The following is an 18,136-nucleotide window of genomic DNA, read 5'->3' on the forward strand; positions in this document are numbered from 1 at the left end:
CACACAACATCAAATGCACTTGGAATAACTTAGAGAGAAATAAACACTTCATGAAATCGCCTAGCCCTCTTCATGCATACATGGTGGCCGATTTTGCAAGAATAAGATGCTTATATAGTTTGTCACAATTAGGGTAAACCCTAATTGTCATGGCTTTCCATTTCCTTGGATCCATGGGTTCAAATACATCATGGAGCATCCATGGAGCATCCTATGGGTTTTGGCCCAACTTGATAATCCATGGAGCATTAGCCCACTATATAAGTATGGATGATTTACACAATCAACCCATATATTTAATTAGTCTTCTTTTGATCACTTAATTAATTCTAAATTAATTCTTGATCAATACTAATTAAATAATTTTATTAATATATTAGAACTTATAATATATTAATAAACCTTAAGTGTTATTTCTCTCATTTTAGTCTATCCAAATGCACGATGCCATGCAACCCAAATGGACCATGCCGGGTCGGGTCAAGTATATACCAATTATAGTTATGGACTTAGACACTAATCCAACAAGATATGCAGTTAGGGAAAAGGTAGTGGACGCCAACATCTGGACGATTGAAAGAAGGTGGAAGTTCCGACTCGGTTGACTTGGGTGTTGCAAGTCAGGGAGATCTTGAGGTGTGTGGCAAGTGTGGGGGAATCCATGGGTTTGCTTGTCACAAGTTCAGGTGTTTCAAATGTGGAGAAAGAGGGCATGTACATCGGGATTGTAAGAAGGATCAGATATGCTTTCATTGTCACCAGCCAGGTCATTTCAAGTCCCGGTGTCCTATTTTGGAGGTGGAGGGAGTTCAGGCTCCAGTGCCTATGGTCCCGCAGGAAGTCAAGATCGAGCCGCAAGAGATCGCTGGTATGTAATTCAAATTCAGCTTCTGATTATGATTTTATTGTTATGGTACTGCATTGATGTCAATAAGTGTGTTTCAGAATTTTATGTTTACGGCTTATGATTGAATTATATGTCATCTGCATACCATGGATGTTAGAGTAGTAGTTCGAAGATGTTTCCCTTAAGAGCAAGTTTTCAGGATGCAGTCAATGTAGCAAGTGTGAATGGGGCTCGAGAGGTGTTTTGTCAGTCTTCAAGAGTGGTTCAGACTTGGTATTGGTTAGCTTTGGAGCTCTAGCAGTGGTAAGCGTTGGTTGTCAGCAGATCGACCCTTGAGACGGAGAGAAGGATTGGGAGTCCCTTCCAAGCTGGGAGCTGTAGGGATCTAGTTGAATCGAAGTGGGGGAGAACTATCCCAGAGGTCAGGAGCAGAAGTTAGTGCAAAATTGGGATGAGTTCACAACTTTTTGGGAAGGAAAGCAGCCCTAGTGGTTATTTGGATAGAGGAGCGCGCGAGTTGGGAGTTTGGGAAACTTCCCAACATTGAGTTCGTGTATTCGCGATAGACGATAATTGGTTGGGAACCAGGTGGAAGATTTCGTCGGCAGGGCGCGAGTTGAGTCAGGATGTAAGACTACAGGATAGTTGTAGCATTCGTAAGCAACTAGTTGAAGGAGTGTGGGCGAGGGCCCGCATCTCCTAGTCAGCGGAGTGTGGGCGAGGCCCGTATCTCCTAGTTAGCATGATAGAGATCGAGGACGGATAATTGTTGAGTTTCAGGATGGAGCTGGTCCTGCATAACCCTAGATAGGTGAGACCTGTGCGGGAGGCCACTCCGAGATATAGTTTGGGTGAGACCTGGGGGCGAGGCCCATGTGATTATAGCAGCGCAGGTGGGACCTGGTAGAGACCTTAGGGTCAAGATAGGGGATCGAGGATCCCAGGACTTAGGGAGTCAGGGAGGCAAGGTAGGTAGAACAGTTTTAGATAGCCGAAGTTTCTTCGGAAGTTGCTCGGAGCGACTTAGAGTTTGAGATTGGGTTTAGTAACCGGTGGGAGTCCGGTAACCAAGATAATGGCAGATTATTTGGGACCAGGGTGGTCTCGGTTCATCCAGAAAGCGGACATGAGATAGCAGGATCATCGGGCAGGGGTAGCGATAAGGGAATTCTTGTTTGGAACAGTGATTTGTCCGGGAGGTGCTAAGTTACTCACAACATGATTAAATAATCTCAGATTGGAGGATTTGACTATGTTGTGCAGCTCTCGTATGAGTCTAACCATTGCAGGGATGAATTTTCTACTCGAAGGATTATCTGATCCATTCGTTGGGTTGGGCGTTCAGCACTAAGGCATGATAAGAGGAAGCATTCAGTAAGTAGCAGTGATGAGTCAGCACTGGGAGTGGCTGGAGATGTAGATACAGCGAAGGGTATGTCCTTCATAGAGAAGGGAAAGGTTGTTGTTTTGGAAAGTTGCCTGGGGAAGGCCAGTGAACGCGCAGGAGAAAGGGGTGAACCCCTAGTATGTCCAACATAAGTACTCGGGGAGTACCAAAAGGATTGTCAGTTGGGTAAGAGTCGTGCTCTCATGATTGTTGGTGATTAGAAGTGCTCTCGAGGTTCTTATCTTCAGGGATTATTTTGCGGAAAGACCGGACGGAAGGTCAATAGAAGTGGTTCTTCGGGGATCGGACCCAGCAGGTGATGTATGCATCGGACAGGAATGTAGAGAACAGATTGCAGGATAGTTGGTCGTAGCGGACTTCGAGGACGAAGTCTAGTTTAAGTGGGGGAGAGTTGTAACACCCTGTTCTAAAAGTATCCGCTTGTGAATTTCAAAGGCCAAGGCTAGGGGCGTTTTGGTCTTTTATGGGTCTTAGTTTTTATTCGAAAGGTTTTAAGGCTTGGGTATGTAGTTAGGAGCGTAGGGCTTCTCTCCACCTTTTCGTAGGTATAAAGTTTGTCGGAAACAGGCTTAGAACGAAGGATTTATAGCACTTTGAAGTTATTGGCAATATTGGTCCTTAATGGAGAAAGATGGCAAGAAAGGACCATGCATGCAAGGTGGCCAACGCAAGAGTACGCCCAACGTACGCTGGGGTACACCCAGCGTATAAAGAAAAATGATCGCGGGTGCGGAGGGGCGTACGCCCAGCGTACGCTCAGAGGTCCCAAACCCTAATTTTAGAGTTGACCCCTATATAAAGAACCTTATGTCTCGAAGGCCAGCCTCTATTTCCACCCTAAAGGAGCTACTACAAAACCCTAATCCATATTTGAGTGTTCTTGGAGCTTAGAAGGTCACTAGAGAAGCATCTTGGTGTTGTGAATCCATTTTCCAAACAAGAAAGGAACAAGGAAAGGTGGTGGTTCAAAGGAGAGGGTGCAGATCTGGGATTGTTGCTTCATTTCTAGCCATTTCAAGGTATAAAGATCTAAACTTGGTGATTATCGTCTTAGATCTCTTAGATTGAGTTTTTGGACCATTTTGGTCCAAAGGTTGAAGCTTTGTGGTTCAATCCGATTTATAGGACTTGGAGTTGCTACTCTCTGTTCTATATGAGTCCTTAAGGCAGAAAGTTGCCATCTTGAATGTCTTATTGGGTTCATGCATGAGTTAAGAGCATTTCTATGTGAATGGAATATCATTTTTGGAGTTTAGTCTTGATTGGGGCATGCAAAGTCACCAAGTCAGTGACTTTATGGATTAATACATTGAAAAGGACTTGGATCTGTGTTTGTAGCTTTTGGAGTAGAGTATTAAGCACTTAATGGGAAAGTGAATTAACAGGGGGAGTACGATGAGCGTACATGCAGGTACGCCCAACGTACACACCATTTGGCTAGTACGTTAAGCGTACATAGGAGTACGCCCATCGTACTCAGCAGATTTGGGTTTGGCTTGTTTTGGGCCTCGGTTTGGGCCATGCAAGGGATTTTGGTTCTTTGGGCCTTAGTGGGCCATCCGAAGTCAGATAATGTGGGCCAAGAAGATGTTTGGGCTTAGGGTAAGGCCCATTAGAAGGATTGGGTCCAATTTAGCAAATTGGGCCACTAGTGGGCTTGGGAAGCCTACCTAGTGTTGGGCCTTTATATGTTATTGTTTGGGTCTTAGTTATGGACCAAGTTGGACTAGGGGTTAAAATGGTCATTTTACCCTAAGGAGGATTATTGTTTTGGACTAAGTGATATTTTGGTATTGATAGCTCGGAGAGCCGAAAGAGTAGCAGTTCGGGGAATTGCCAAATAGCAGTCGGAGGAGTATCAGTAGGGTTTCAGCAGTGTGAGGTGAGTCTCCTCACTGTGTGCATGGGTCTACGGCCACAATGCCGACCCATTTAGTTTATGTATGGTAGGAAGACTCTGTGTGATACTTGTATGTGCCTGGTAGGGAGGTAAGTGGGGGCGAGGTCCCGCATCTCATCACTAGCTGAGTATGGACGGGGTTCCGTGACTCATCAGTAGCAGGACATGGGCGAGGCCCAAGTTAGGCGAGGCCTTAGGACATGAATACAATAGAGTATGCTTGCTTATTGTGCTAGTATGTTTATGTGATTGTATATGTATAGCGGGCGGGGCCCGGAGACAGGCGAGGCCTAGGAGACAGATATGTATACCGAGCGGGGCGCGATGTCGGGCGGTGGCTGATGCAGTGGGCGGGGCCCAATTTATGCGGGACTTCAGTCCGATGCCGGGCGGGGCCCGATGCAGTGGGCAAGGCCCAGTATGCGTTATATGTATGGTATGTGGTAGTATGGGGAACTCACTAAGCTTCGTGCTTACAGTTTTCAGTTTTGGTTTCAGGTACTTCCAGTAGCGGAGGGAAGAGCTCGGGTTGACTGCATCGCACACACCATGATGTTTTAGCCTGGGATGTTTTACTCTGATATGATATGTTTAGACACGATACTCTGATTAAATATGTTTTGAATGAATGGTTTGACAATTATGGATTTTATTAAGGTTTTAAAATGAAATTTTTGGTCATGATTTTTGGGATGTTACACTCACGTATATCAGAAGAGTGGGATTGCGTCTTAATATCCTTAACTTCCTTGACCAGTAGTTGGATTGTCTTTTGAAGAGAAAATATATCACCCGAGTAGTCATGGACCTTATGAGGATTGGATTTGGAGAGATTGGCAATATCAGAGAGCAATGAATCTAGCTGACGTTGAACTTTCTCGCTAAATGCTTGAAAGGGAGTAGCGGAAGATGATTTTGAATCTTTAGAAAGTTTTGCAACGGATTTATCAAGAGTGGTAATGTACCGGTCTTGAGTCGTGGTATGATTTTGTTGATGATCTATTTTAGCTTCATCGACGGAATCTAGATTTGATAAATATTGAAGAAAATCATCGACCCTCTGATACATCGAAGAGAGAAGATGTTCGATGGTCTTTTGAATTTTTGGATCTAGACTTTCGATCTTTTGCATGTTACAAACAGTTTGTCCCTTGATATATGAAGTCGTGCCATAAAAGTCTTCAATAGTTATAGACAGTTTTTTCATCAGTGCTGATGTCGTCTCATTATGGATACACACATTGTCAGCCGTACGTTCAAGATACCATTGAAATTCTTCCACCAACCAACCGTTATAATCATATATGATACTCAATCTGTGAACAAACATATATGTATAATCATTTATGATTAGGCATATATGTATAAACATTTATAATCATATATGATTATACCTCTTTGCCATATAATCATTTATAATTAGGCATACCCCGCTGCTGTTGGTACGATATAGCGTTAGAAAGGTAAATGAGAAATATGTGTCTGAGGTTGAATCTCAAAATCTCTATTTTTTTTTTTTTTTTTGAATCTCAAGTGAACTAATACATATAATCATTTATAAATATGTGACTGATGTTTGAATGTAAAAAAAATAATAAATAAATAAATAAAATATATTTTATGTATAAATATCTCTGGGTCTTTATTTAATATAAAATACGGTTTTTAAATAACTAATACATATTTATACATAAAATTATGGTTTGAATGTAAAAAAAACATTGTATTTATACAAAAATATGGGTTTTCAATGAAAAAAATGTATTTATACGGTTTAAAATATATTTAAAAAATATTTATACGGTTTCAAATGGAAAAATGGTCAACACTGAAAAAATTGGAAAAATGATGTTTAATTTGGAACAAAAAATCAGAGTGTCAAAATTGAAAGAAAAAATTAAACTTAGTGTCAAAATCGAAAAAAAAAGTGTAAACTTAGTCTTTTTTGAGGGAAAAAAAATTCAATTTTGACATATCAGCATGTCGCGTCATCAAAACTGACATGTCACATCAGCAGGTAACCGAGTTGACCGGTCAAGTGGTCAGAATTGTAAAAAATTGGAAAACACAGTGTCAAATTAAAATTTTGGTGTAAATTTAGTATATTTTGTGCTATTTACCCAATTAATATATACAATTTTACTAATTTATAAATCAAATTTGGAGTCCGAAACCCTAAAACATAATAGATGCCATGTAATCATTTTCTTTCGTTTTTTTTCGATTAAGCGGCGATTGTCTTCTTATTTGCACATCGTTTTTGTCGCCGCAACAAAGTATGTATATACATTGTACTCATTTCTTCATTTTGTTTTACTTCCACAAATTGTTAAAGAAAGCAAAAACGATCAATGTTAGATCTGTTTAGATTTAAGAATATCGGATATCTATAGCATGACTTATTACCAATTGTTTCAAATCTATAAAACTAACGATTTTTTTACAGAAAATTGAAAAAGACTATCTATTCGATTGATTCTATCTGAAGAAAGAAGGCGTTACGACAAGTAAGTTTTACGATTAATTTTCTATTTTCTATTTTCTATATATATAAATTGACTAGATTATATATCTAAATTTGGGATGAGTTTATTGTTTCATTGAATTGCCCCAAAATTTCACTTGTTTTTGAAAATTGAAAACTGAAAATTCTATTCTTTTGTAATTTAGATTTGGAATTAGTAAACTTTATATTATTTGGTCTACAATTTTTTTTATTGTAAAATTGATTTTGGAAATGGATGCAATGGCTTTTTAGGACGATATGTATCCAAAAAGACATTTTTTTATAATTCTTTTCACAATGTTATTTTTTTATTTTTTTAACAGTTGGTTAAATTCACCAAATTAATTAATTTGCTTATGTTCCGGTTTGAACCATAGAACTCCAATCTAAGACAGAGGCTTCCATTCTACTTATTCTTTTACTTATTATTTGTTTTGTTCCTCCAAATCCTGTTTGTTTTTAATAAGATGTAAACCCGCTTCTCAGAATAATTGTTATTATTGCATTGAAATAATTCATATAAAAAAAAACTGATACCAAATCATAAACACTCTATTGTATGTTGGTTTAAGCAACATCTATCTAGCTAGCCACAAAATATCGTTTTTCAAAATTATTACATGGATCACTCTATTCGCTTACCCTAACATCACAGATCAAGTCTCCTGCGGTTGCCCTTCACATCGTGTCACCTGTAACTTGACACAATTGTCTTGGTCATACAAATAGTCAAGTTTTTCAATTTCTATGTAATCTTCATTCTATTTTTTGCACTAAACTCAATAAATTTACGTGTGATGCTTTTCATTTAAGAAAACATTGTCGTCTACCTGTCACACTATATAAAATATTCTTCATTCAACATAATACACACGGATCTTCGAACATCTCCAAACTTAAGCAAACAAGGACACATATATTATTTGTCGTACTCGATGCCTACTCTTATTTTATTTGGACATTCCCTCACAAATCTAAATAGCAACTATTTCCCATTTTCTCGGCTTCGAACACACCTCATTCAAGCCTCACTTTCACCATTCTTTTGGAACTATGCTCTGGGCATATCCACCTATCTTCTCAACATTCTTCTATTAACCAATTATAACATATTACGTGAACACACCTCATTCTATTTGCTTGTTTACCTTGTACTAGTAGTTTGTCAAAACATCAGTGTTTTGTAGGAAAAAAAAGTTCGTTAACCAATTATAATATATTCTATAATTAAATGTCTGTATTCATGGATAATGAGTATAATATCCGTACTTAACCTATAAGTTCACTCGAACTATGAGTACAATATTCGTACTTAAACAATCATCACTGGTTTGTTAATTCCAAAAAATATGCAGTTAAGCTTTGTTGTGAAGGATGACTCCCATAAGAAGAAATAAAGATAAACAAAAAATGGAGTCGGATGACAAGACTGAAATCAGGCCAGCTGGTCAGAGGGTTGTGCTCTCTAGGAGAATTTCTAGTATGTTCTCTTAAAATCATCTTCAACACAATAAACATTTTTAATATAAATATAACATATGTTATTCTTTATTTCTATTTTTTTTTTGTCGATGTAGTGCTTGTATCTCCATACAAAACTCTCGACAATTTCCAGTCACTTTTCAAGGTATCAAGGACAACATTTAGCTACATATGCTCAATCGTAAAGGAGTTCATGATGTCTCGAGACACTAACTCCATGTTCTTAGATGGAAAATCAATGTCCCTCAATGATCAAGTAGCCATTGCTTTAACAAGGCTAAGCTCGGTTGATCCCACCTCAAACATCACGAGCTTTTTTGGTACAAATTACTTGACTGTCCTTGACATAACCTCACGGTTCGTGGACGCGCTTAAGGTAGCCGGTGTGCACCACATTACATGGCCGCCAGATATGGCTCTGGTCAAGTCCTCATTTGAGAGGTCTGGCGGCCTGCCAAATTGTTGTGGCGCGATCAAGACCACTCATTTGAAGATGTATCCGCCTGCTTCTGAGCGTAGAGCAAAGCCATGTCTTGACCGCGAGAACAACCATAGCATGCTCTTGCAGGTGACTGCTAAATGCATAAAATAACAATGTACTTTTATTAATTATATCATTCTATGTTTTATATTTTTCTATTACAATGTTGTATTTTTCGAGGTAAATCACAAAATTGACACAAAATGTGGTGGTCCTATCATCATTTCACCACCTTTTTTAAATTTATCAAAAAATGACCATTTATTCTCTATATGCTTTTTTTTTTTTTTGCAAAATTGTTTTTCATGGCCCCGCTGTATTTTTCGCAAAAGAAAAAAGTGCAATTTTTATCAAGAAACTATGCCTCTTTCATGAAATTATTAAAAAAAAACCTTCAACATTTCTCTAGTGGGACCACCAACCGATAAAACAGTGTCACAAAAGAGTTATTATCTCAAGAAAGAGAGGTAATTTTGTGATAAAAGTTGAAAAGTTGGTCATTTGTGACCTATCGTTTCGATCATATTAATGATTACATTTTTTTTTTCTTATTAAGACATTGTATTTTGAAAAATCCATCTAATTATAGCCTTGTACTTTTAGTTTTTTTTCCTTATCAAGACATTGTACCTTGGGAAATCTCCTCTATTATTGATGTAAAATTGATTTGTATTTCAAGAATTTCCAAAATACAATGTTGTAATAAAAAGAAATGAAAGCATAATACAATAAGGAACGGGTAAATGAAAGCATGTTGTTATTTTTTGCATTTAACCATTACAGGTAATCGTGGACCCCACAATGCGGTTCATTGATCTGGTAGTAGGGTGGCCAGGAAATATGACAAATGACAGGGTGCTAAAAAAATCAACATTCTTTAAACTCACTCAAAAAGGAGAAAGGCTAAACGGGAACAAGATCGAGTTATCTGATGGAACAAAAGTTGGGGAATATATAGTTGGAGGGTCGAGTTTTCAGCTCTTACCATGGCTGATAACTCCATACCAAAATGAAGACCTAACAGGAGACCAAATCGAGTTCAACAAGAAGCATCTGGAAACCAGATTGTTTGCCAATCGGGCGTTGAAGAAGTTGAAGGATGTTTGGGCGGGAGTTGATGGCGGCATGTGGCAGCCGGATATGGATAAGTTACCGGTGATTGTTTTAGGGTGTTGTATTCTTCATAATATTTTGATTGAAATGGAAGGTGATGGGGTGTCTGATGTGTCGATGATGTCCGGTGACCATGACCCCGGGTATTCGCCGGAGAAAAGCGCGGTGGTTCATGGTGGTGGTGCTGTCATCAGAGACAAACTGTGTCTCCACTTGGCCGGAAAACTTGTGGCTTGAGTTGGGGTTTATGAGATGCCATTCAGATACTTTTTTTTTCTGGTAGAATATAAAGATATGGGAGTCTTGGTTGTGTTTTGCTTTAATATAATATATACTTAAAAACTTCGGGTTTTTCGGTTATTATATATATCAAAAATAAATAGAAGCTAATTTTTTTTTTCAGAAAAGAGAAAATAATCCTTTGGCTTTTCAAAAAATAATTGGTTTATCGGTTTATATTTTTTTTGCACAATCTCTGTAAAAGAAAATACTCAAATACATTTTTGCTTGTTAAAAGGGTAACTTAAATACTTATAATTTATTAAATTTCCAAACATGCGTTTATAAAATAAAAAATCGACATCTGTCATTATTACCTTCTACATTATTTGAAAGATTTACAAACGAAGGAAAAATATACAACGGAATAGAATCGAATTCCATTCCATTTCCTAACAGATTCCGTGACCCAATCTTGTAACCATTTTACACCAAATGAGCAAATACAAAATTCCTTTGCTATGCTGAAACCGATTCATTCTGATTCCCATTACCAATGGCCAACAGGAATCTCTCATTCCATTCTTGCTTTAAAGAATCCGGAATCGGATTATCACCAATAAAAGCATCCCAATTTTGCCCTCCACTACTAGCAATAACCCAATTGATCTTGCTTGGAGGACTAGTGGTAAATGATGATGAACCTTCATCCTTTTTCAAAACACTTTTCTTCCATGAATCATATGAACCATGATTCTACACAAATAAAAAAACATTTCCAAATTATATAAGTTTATATAAAATTCAATCAAAACACAAATTCAACCTTTATAGAATTGCTTAATTTAAAAGCCTTGGCAATTGGTAAATTATTTTCTCTAAGCTCTTCAAGTACTACAGATAAAGGTGCATTTTCTTCAAGTTCTGCTATGTGCTTCTGGACAGCTGTCAAGGATCTGAACTTCTGTCCAGTCCCTGGCTCATAATAATACTACAATATAAAAAATAAAAGAAACTAATTAATAAAATAATATGATGTGAATATTAATTATTAATTAATAATTACCCTGTCAATATGGTCTCCAGTTTTTCGGGGGACTTCCTCTACAATCCAACCATCAGGGAGAGTGAAAGTTGAGGAGGATTGAAAACTTGTGGGAGTTACATTTACTAATTGATATTGATTATATTTATCCTCTTCAAAATCCAGCCTCTGTAACATCATTTAAAAAAAAAATTGGTAAAATGTATATTTTTGTAGAATATTATTATTATTATTTGGTTTTAGTGCACAGTTAAAAGGTTACCTTTCCTCTAGAGACAATTTTCTTTCGACTACTGCAACTCTGCAGATGCTAAAAGAAGAAATAAATAAATGAATTAGTGAAAATCTTATACATATGTTTAACTTAATAGAGGATAAAAATGTCACCTTTTCATGGTATTTTAGCCTCTTGGTGGTTGATTTAGTAGATGTAGATCCTTTTGTAAGGTTCCTCTCAACATCTTTTAAAGATCGGAACTTTCGTTCAGTATTTGGATCATTGTAATACTGCAGAATAGTATTAAAAAAGGTTTCATACTTTCATTTCTTTTAGTGTATTACAGTATTGTAGTTTATACTTTATAAAATCCAATTTAATCTGAGCAATGTTATCTAAATACAAAGCAATTATCAGTGATATAATTGGATTAAATTTTGTGATAAATGTAGAAGGCTAAAAGTACCAAAAGAGAAAGAAGTAGATAAAAAGCTTACATTTGCTTGAGATGTAATCATCTTCAGATCCAACGTATTCTGTAAAATATGCAGAATAAAGGCAAGTTACAGTTATGGAAACTACTTCTTTTTGTTAAAATTTTGAGAAGGAAATAAATCTCACCTTAATTCTGTAAGCAAGTCTCAAAGGCCTGGATCTAGTAGCTTTATATTCTTCAACATTCAAGTATCTCTTAACCTCTCTTCTAGATCGAAATTTGCGCCCTGTTTCTGACTCAATGTAATACTGCAAAATACGATGACAATAATTTTAATGCAATTTGCACATCTATATGACGTTAAAAGCCAAAATCGAGATTTTACGAGTTTGAGAGCCCGTGAATTGAAGTATTAGGTTACAAGCCAAATCAATTAAGCTGATAGGTTTTACATATTGCTAAAAACTCCATTCAAACCATAACCATACTAATACCACAAAAAGGGGGAAAACTGAACTTTGTATTAAGAAGAAACGCAATGAATTAAGTACAATTATGATGCATTTCACATGAAAGTTATGTGCACTATGTACTTAGAGACCTTGTCGACGCGAAGGCCATCGGAGCGGGGGACCGGGTGGACGAACCAGCCGTCAGGAAGAGAAAACGGTGAGGATAAAGGAGTGATCGCAGAAGAATCTGAATTAGAAATGGAATGTGAAATAGGAGTTACAACGTCGACAACTGCAAGTTGACGTTGTAGGGCATAATCATTGTCGTCGGTGACCGGCTGCGCCTTTCGTCGGGAACTGTAACACAAACTCGCCATCGTAACACAGTAGAACTAAAGCAATGGCATTGTTCGTCTTCATCCGGCAATTATTGGGTTTCTCGCGCATTATATAGTGTTTGGGCCAAATAATTCAAGTTGGGCTTTATACGGGCCCAACCGTTTATGTTAGTAAAACAATTATAATATTTTATTTATGAAGTTAAAAACGATTTTAATACCAACTTTTAATGTAAAACATCTCTCTCTCTCTCTCTCTCTCTCTCTCTCTCTCTCTCTCTCTCTCTCTCTCTCTCTCTCTCTCTCTCCTCTCTCTCTCTCTCTCTCTCTCTCTATATATATATATATATATATATATATATATATATATATATATATATATATATATATATATATATATGGGTGAGATCGGTTGAGAACTCATAGTTTCCCAAGAACCCGAAAACTAAAAGTTGAGCGTTGGATCAAAAGTAATTTATTAAGGACATGATCGTCATCTTACCAATCTCATTTAATGTTTAATTTATTTGTGTTATTTAAAATATTAATATAAATATCTAAAAATTTACATCATAAATCAAATTTTCATATTTTTTAAAAAATAATAATTTTTTCGTTTTTTATAAGAAAAAATGCAGATTTTTTAATTTTTTATAGAAACCAAGAATTTTTGAAAAAAAATTGAAAAAAATATTTTTTTAAAAAAACTGCAATTTTTTTTAAAGAAAACTGCATTTTTTTCAAAAAAAACTAGAATTTAAAAAAAACTGTATTTTTAAATAAAAAAACTGCAATTTTTTCAAAAAAACTACAAGTTTTTTAAAGAAAATTACATTTTTTTCAAAAAAAAACTGTATTTAAAAAAACTGCAATTTTTTTAAAAAAACTGCATTTTTTTAAAAGTAAATTTTAGGTGCATATATGCATATTTTTTCAAATACATATATGTATATTTTTTATACTATAATATTCGTAAGTAAATCACAACAAATTTCATTTTTATTAATTAATCTATAAACATAATAATACAAGTATTTTATTCGATACAAAATAAAATATAAAATATAAAATATGCTACAAATTTCAAAGCGTTTTCATGTCTTTGTGTCAATATTTACTTATTTTCTTCAATTTATCATTTTCACCTCTTCAATATTCATCACAATTTCTTCCAAATCTACAAGAAAATTAAAAAAAAAAGTGATTAATGTGAAAACACTCACAAAAATACATATGTGATTTTCTTGTGATTAACATATGAATCACATTTACATATGACATCATATGTAAATCACATGTGAATCATATGTGATTTACATGTGAATCACATGTGAATCAAATATGATTTACATGTGAATCAAATGTTATTCACATGTGAATCAAATGTGATTCACATGTGATTCACATGTGAATCGCATATAATTCACATGTAAATATTTAATCTTTCTCGTACCTTGTAAAGTAAATAAATAAAAGTATGAGGCTAGTGCTATTGAAGATAATAAAGTTCATTAAAACTCAAATAATTTTAACTCAAATAATTCAACTGGAAGATCAATAAAGAATTATATCAGATTTAACAAAAAATATCATGCACTGAAACAAGAAATTTAAAAAAGTTTAGTAAGATTGATTTTTCTGAGCTTGTAGAGGACAATGTAGAAGGAGGTGCAAAACCAAGCAAGACTGAAATGGCAGCAGCTACTTCTGGAAGGGATAATGATTTGGACTGCAGAAGCAACATATGAAAATTAGATTTATGAATATGAGATTTCAAATTCCAACTATGCAAATAAAATTTCTTTCTTTTTGAACATATATATTGTCTTTTAGTTCAAACAAATACATGATAAATATGCCAGATAAACTAATAACCAAGACTTCAATGCTATGACAACATGTAAGTATGTAACAGTTGATCTATTGAAGTAAAAAGTTCCCATTTTATTTTCAAGAATTTTTTGTTAGTTACTTTAGAATTGTTTTTCAAGTATATGAGGATGTTCTTTCCAACTTTTGCAAATGTAGTTAATGTTGTTTGAACTGTGACTTTTTGATAAAAAAGTTTAAGAAACAAAGTTAGAACATCGTTTGCTAAACCTTAATCTTAAGAACAGTGAATACCCTTTCAAGTGGCTGCTAATCAATGATTCCAAAATCATGGATACGAACTTGTTAATAACCTTTATGGTCAAAAGAAATATCAAAAATCTTACTTGTTGCATTGTTGTAAACTTGTATCAGATCAAAATCTGGAGGTTTTCTATCTTTTTCAACTTCAATATATGATATAATATAACAATATATGGCATAATATGTGATCTCATTATTTACACATAATTCGATCAGGAACAAGGTAATGATATCTAATGTTCACTAACAACTCAACCTCCTGCAACAGTATGTATCAAAAACACATTCCATTAAGATGCTTTGTAATGTCTTATTCATCACCATTTCATATTCCCTCTCTGGTTTCTCTATTTTGCAATTGTTTGTACTTTGTATTAACTTTTTTTATACAAAAAAATTAGCACCATGGAGAAAGTGCTAAATGAATGAGATTCGTATACATTACAGATGTATTAACAAGAGAAAAAACTCACCACTCTGTCCGGTTTTTGGCTTCCAGATGACTTCAATGAAGGCCTTTTTAGGGTTTTCGTTTTTCCTAGTTCCATCTTTGGGTCCATAAACAACAACAATAACTTTTGTGTCACCTGATGATAGATTAAAAAACATCATTCACAAAATAAGATTAAATAATCTCGTCATGAAACACTGATTCTTTATATCAATGTAGAAAAAGTTAAAGCACATCTGGTAATATGCTGCTGATGCAAGCATCTTAAAAGTATTGGCAATAAGATCTTTATTCAACTATCCAAATCCAACTATCTACTTGCTTGTTTACTATTACATGCAGAGATTTTTCATGCTTCCTATGTCCTCCTCCTTTGATTGTAGCTTGAGATGAGAGATAAAATAAAGACTGTACCCAAGAAACAAGTGTTGGTTTCCGTGTCACATCATCTGAATCAGCAACTTGAGCAAATAAGTCATTCAACACCATATTTTGTCCATCTTCAGGAAGCTCGACAACCAGTTGTGCTAAAAGCTTCATCAAACTTGGCAACACCTGAACAACATAACAATAACAGACGCCATTAAAACCTTAACTTCCGATTAAAAAGATAAACCGGATTAATACCTGAATATCAACTAGTGAGAGAAGTCTGAGAAGTAAATCTAGAAGCTTGTTACATGGCTCTAACTCATCGTGTAAATCATTCCATGAATTTGGCTCTTTTGGGAATTCACTACAAAAGACTACTTGTTTTTTCCACTAGACAATGAACACAGTAAAATTTACAAGGACTTCCAGCGGGAAGATACCTAACAATTGCTGCAACTCCATATGTCATTCCTTCAAATGGTGTTACACCAGGATACCCCTAAAAATTAATCGAATTAAATAAATAATCAGTAATCAGTGAGTTTAGAACTTTAGATAGTTGGATTTGGATTTGGATTTGGATTTGAATACCTCTAAAGATCTCTGCATGTAATTGTAAACAAGCAAGGTGATTGCCCACTGATAATCAGAAGGATAGGCTTCCTGAATCTGCAATCTAATAGCAAGTTTATAAGGAAAGGAAAGTACCTGAAAACGAGCAACGACACCGAAGTGAACTGATTCGACTCGGTATTTGCCCATTCCTTTATTCTAGGGTTACTATTGGAGAAGCTGAACATGAAATTGAATCATTTCTCTGATGGTACGAGGGGTGGTGAAGAAAGATGTTAGGAAGGTCGGTGTTGGTGCAGCTCTGACTGCTTTCGTTGAGAGATCTGAACGTGTTCTTGACCGCCACTGTCTCGTGCCTTTGTCTCCTGTTCGTAATTGCCACCGTCTTCCACTTCTCCCGACTCACTCTTCTGTTGCAACGACAGTTGTTCCTCAAGCGGCCATGGTCTAGGCGGCGATGGACGAGCTGAAGTATCAATTGTCGGAGGTGGAATGAAAGGCAGAGAGAGGAGGGATGAAGAGAACGAGAGATCTTAGAGGTTAACGTGATTCATTCAATAAGTGGGTATGAATATTGTTATCCTAAAATGCCCTTGATCCATTTTAAAAACATGCCCCCGTCCCTTTTTTTTCGTAGGTATTTACAAAAATGCCAGAATTCATCTTGACCTTATATTATTTTGATCTAACGGCCCTTGTTTTGTTCTCGGGTTCTCGGAAAACTATAGGTTTTCAAATGATATTTCATCTATATATATATATATATATATATATATATATATATATATATATATATCAAGGTTGTAAAAATCGATCGGCAGTATCTCGGCGGTCGACTGACGATAAGCGATTAATCGGACTAGGCGGGGATTAATCGTAGATTAATCGGGGACCCTTAATTATTAATAAAATTATTTTAAAAATTAATATTCTCTAAAAAATTAAGTATTTGAAAATTTAAAATTTTAAAAACTTAAAATTTTGAAAATTTTAGTTTAATATTTTTAGATTTGAAAGCTTAAAATTTTGAAAATTTAAAATTTTTGTGTAATATTTGAAAATTAAATTTTTTTGAATTTTTTAAAAAATTCACGCCGAGACCGCCAAGGGCCGCCAAGGACCGCCAAACCCGACTTTGACCGATTTTGACCAATTTCCGCCAATCGTAATCGGTTAAGGCCGCCAAGTGATTAATCGGCCGCCAAGGTCGATTTCTGCAATACTGATATATATATATATATATATATATATATATATATATATATATATATATATATATATATATATACGGAAGGGTTATATGGAAAACAAAAAACCCTAAAAATCATAAAAATGCATAAAAAAATAAATAGAGATCACAAAACTTTTCTTTTTTTTTGATTTTATACATCAAAAAATCGTAGGTTTTATAAAATTTTCACTGAAAAAAAAAATAAAAAATCGAATTTTTTTTGTTTGGTTTTTTTTCAAAAAAAATTTCAGCGAAAATCTATAAAAAGTTGCGAATTTTCATAATATAAAATCAAAAAAAAAAGATTTGTGATCTCTAAGTATTTTTTTTATCATTTTTTTTATTTTTAGGGTTTTTTGTTTTCCATAGAACCTAAACCTATATTATATATATATATATATATATATATATATATATATATATATATATATATATATATATATATATATATATATATATATATATATTCAAATGTTACTAACAACTATTGCGTTCTTGTAGAGACCAATGAAAATTCAGGAAATAATAAATAATTAAATAAATAAATAAGGGTATAATGGTAATCTTAGTATATCTAACTATGGTAAAAGAACAATTCAAATAATATCTCCTAAAATAAGGCAATAAGTTAAACCCTAAAAACCATCATCCCTTTATCAGTCGCCAACCATTTTCTTCTTCGTCACCTGTTGGTTCTTCTGATGTCGTTCTTCTCCCTCGATTTTCCAACTTGTTGACCATTAAGCAAGAAGGGAAAAGAAGTTATTCAACTTGCTTGGTAGCTGCCATTCCACCTTCAATGTCTGAAGGTTTGATTCTACCCGCTAAAATTTCCCCCCTGGTGCGATTTCCAGGTTTTAGACCTCACCCACCATCGTCATCTTTGTTAATCACAATCGTCAACGAAGAAATTTTCCACCCTCATGTCAGCT

General features: G+C 35.0%; 1 protein-coding gene across 1 annotated transcript; it reads right to left on the minus strand.

Annotated features, from left to right (window-relative positions):
* Window positions 1–10,254: 10,254 nt before the first annotated feature.
* Window positions 10,255–12,516, minus strand: LOC145112884 (methyl-CpG-binding domain-containing protein 7-like). The gene is made up of 8 exons (XM_079049002.1): window positions 12,256–12,516; window positions 11,840–11,962; window positions 11,716–11,754; window positions 11,389–11,508; window positions 11,264–11,311; window positions 11,023–11,169; window positions 10,783–10,947; window positions 10,255–10,712 (listed from the first exon to the last, which is right to left on the minus strand). The coding sequence occupies exons 1-8, from the start codon at window positions 12,481–12,483 to the stop codon at window positions 10,476–10,478; spliced, it is 1,107 nt and encodes a 368-aa protein (XP_078905128.1). The 5' UTR covers window positions 12,484–12,516; the 3' UTR covers window positions 10,255–10,475.
* Between the last annotated feature and the right edge of the window lie 5,620 nt (window positions 12,517–18,136).

Source organism: Lactuca virosa, chromosome 5 (genome assembly GCF_052849685.1).
Source record: "Lactuca virosa cultivar CGN04683 chromosome 5, Lactuca_virosa_CGN04683_v6, whole genome shotgun sequence".
Lineage (NCBI taxonomy): Eukaryota > Viridiplantae > Streptophyta > Magnoliopsida > Asterales > Asteraceae > Lactuca > Lactuca virosa.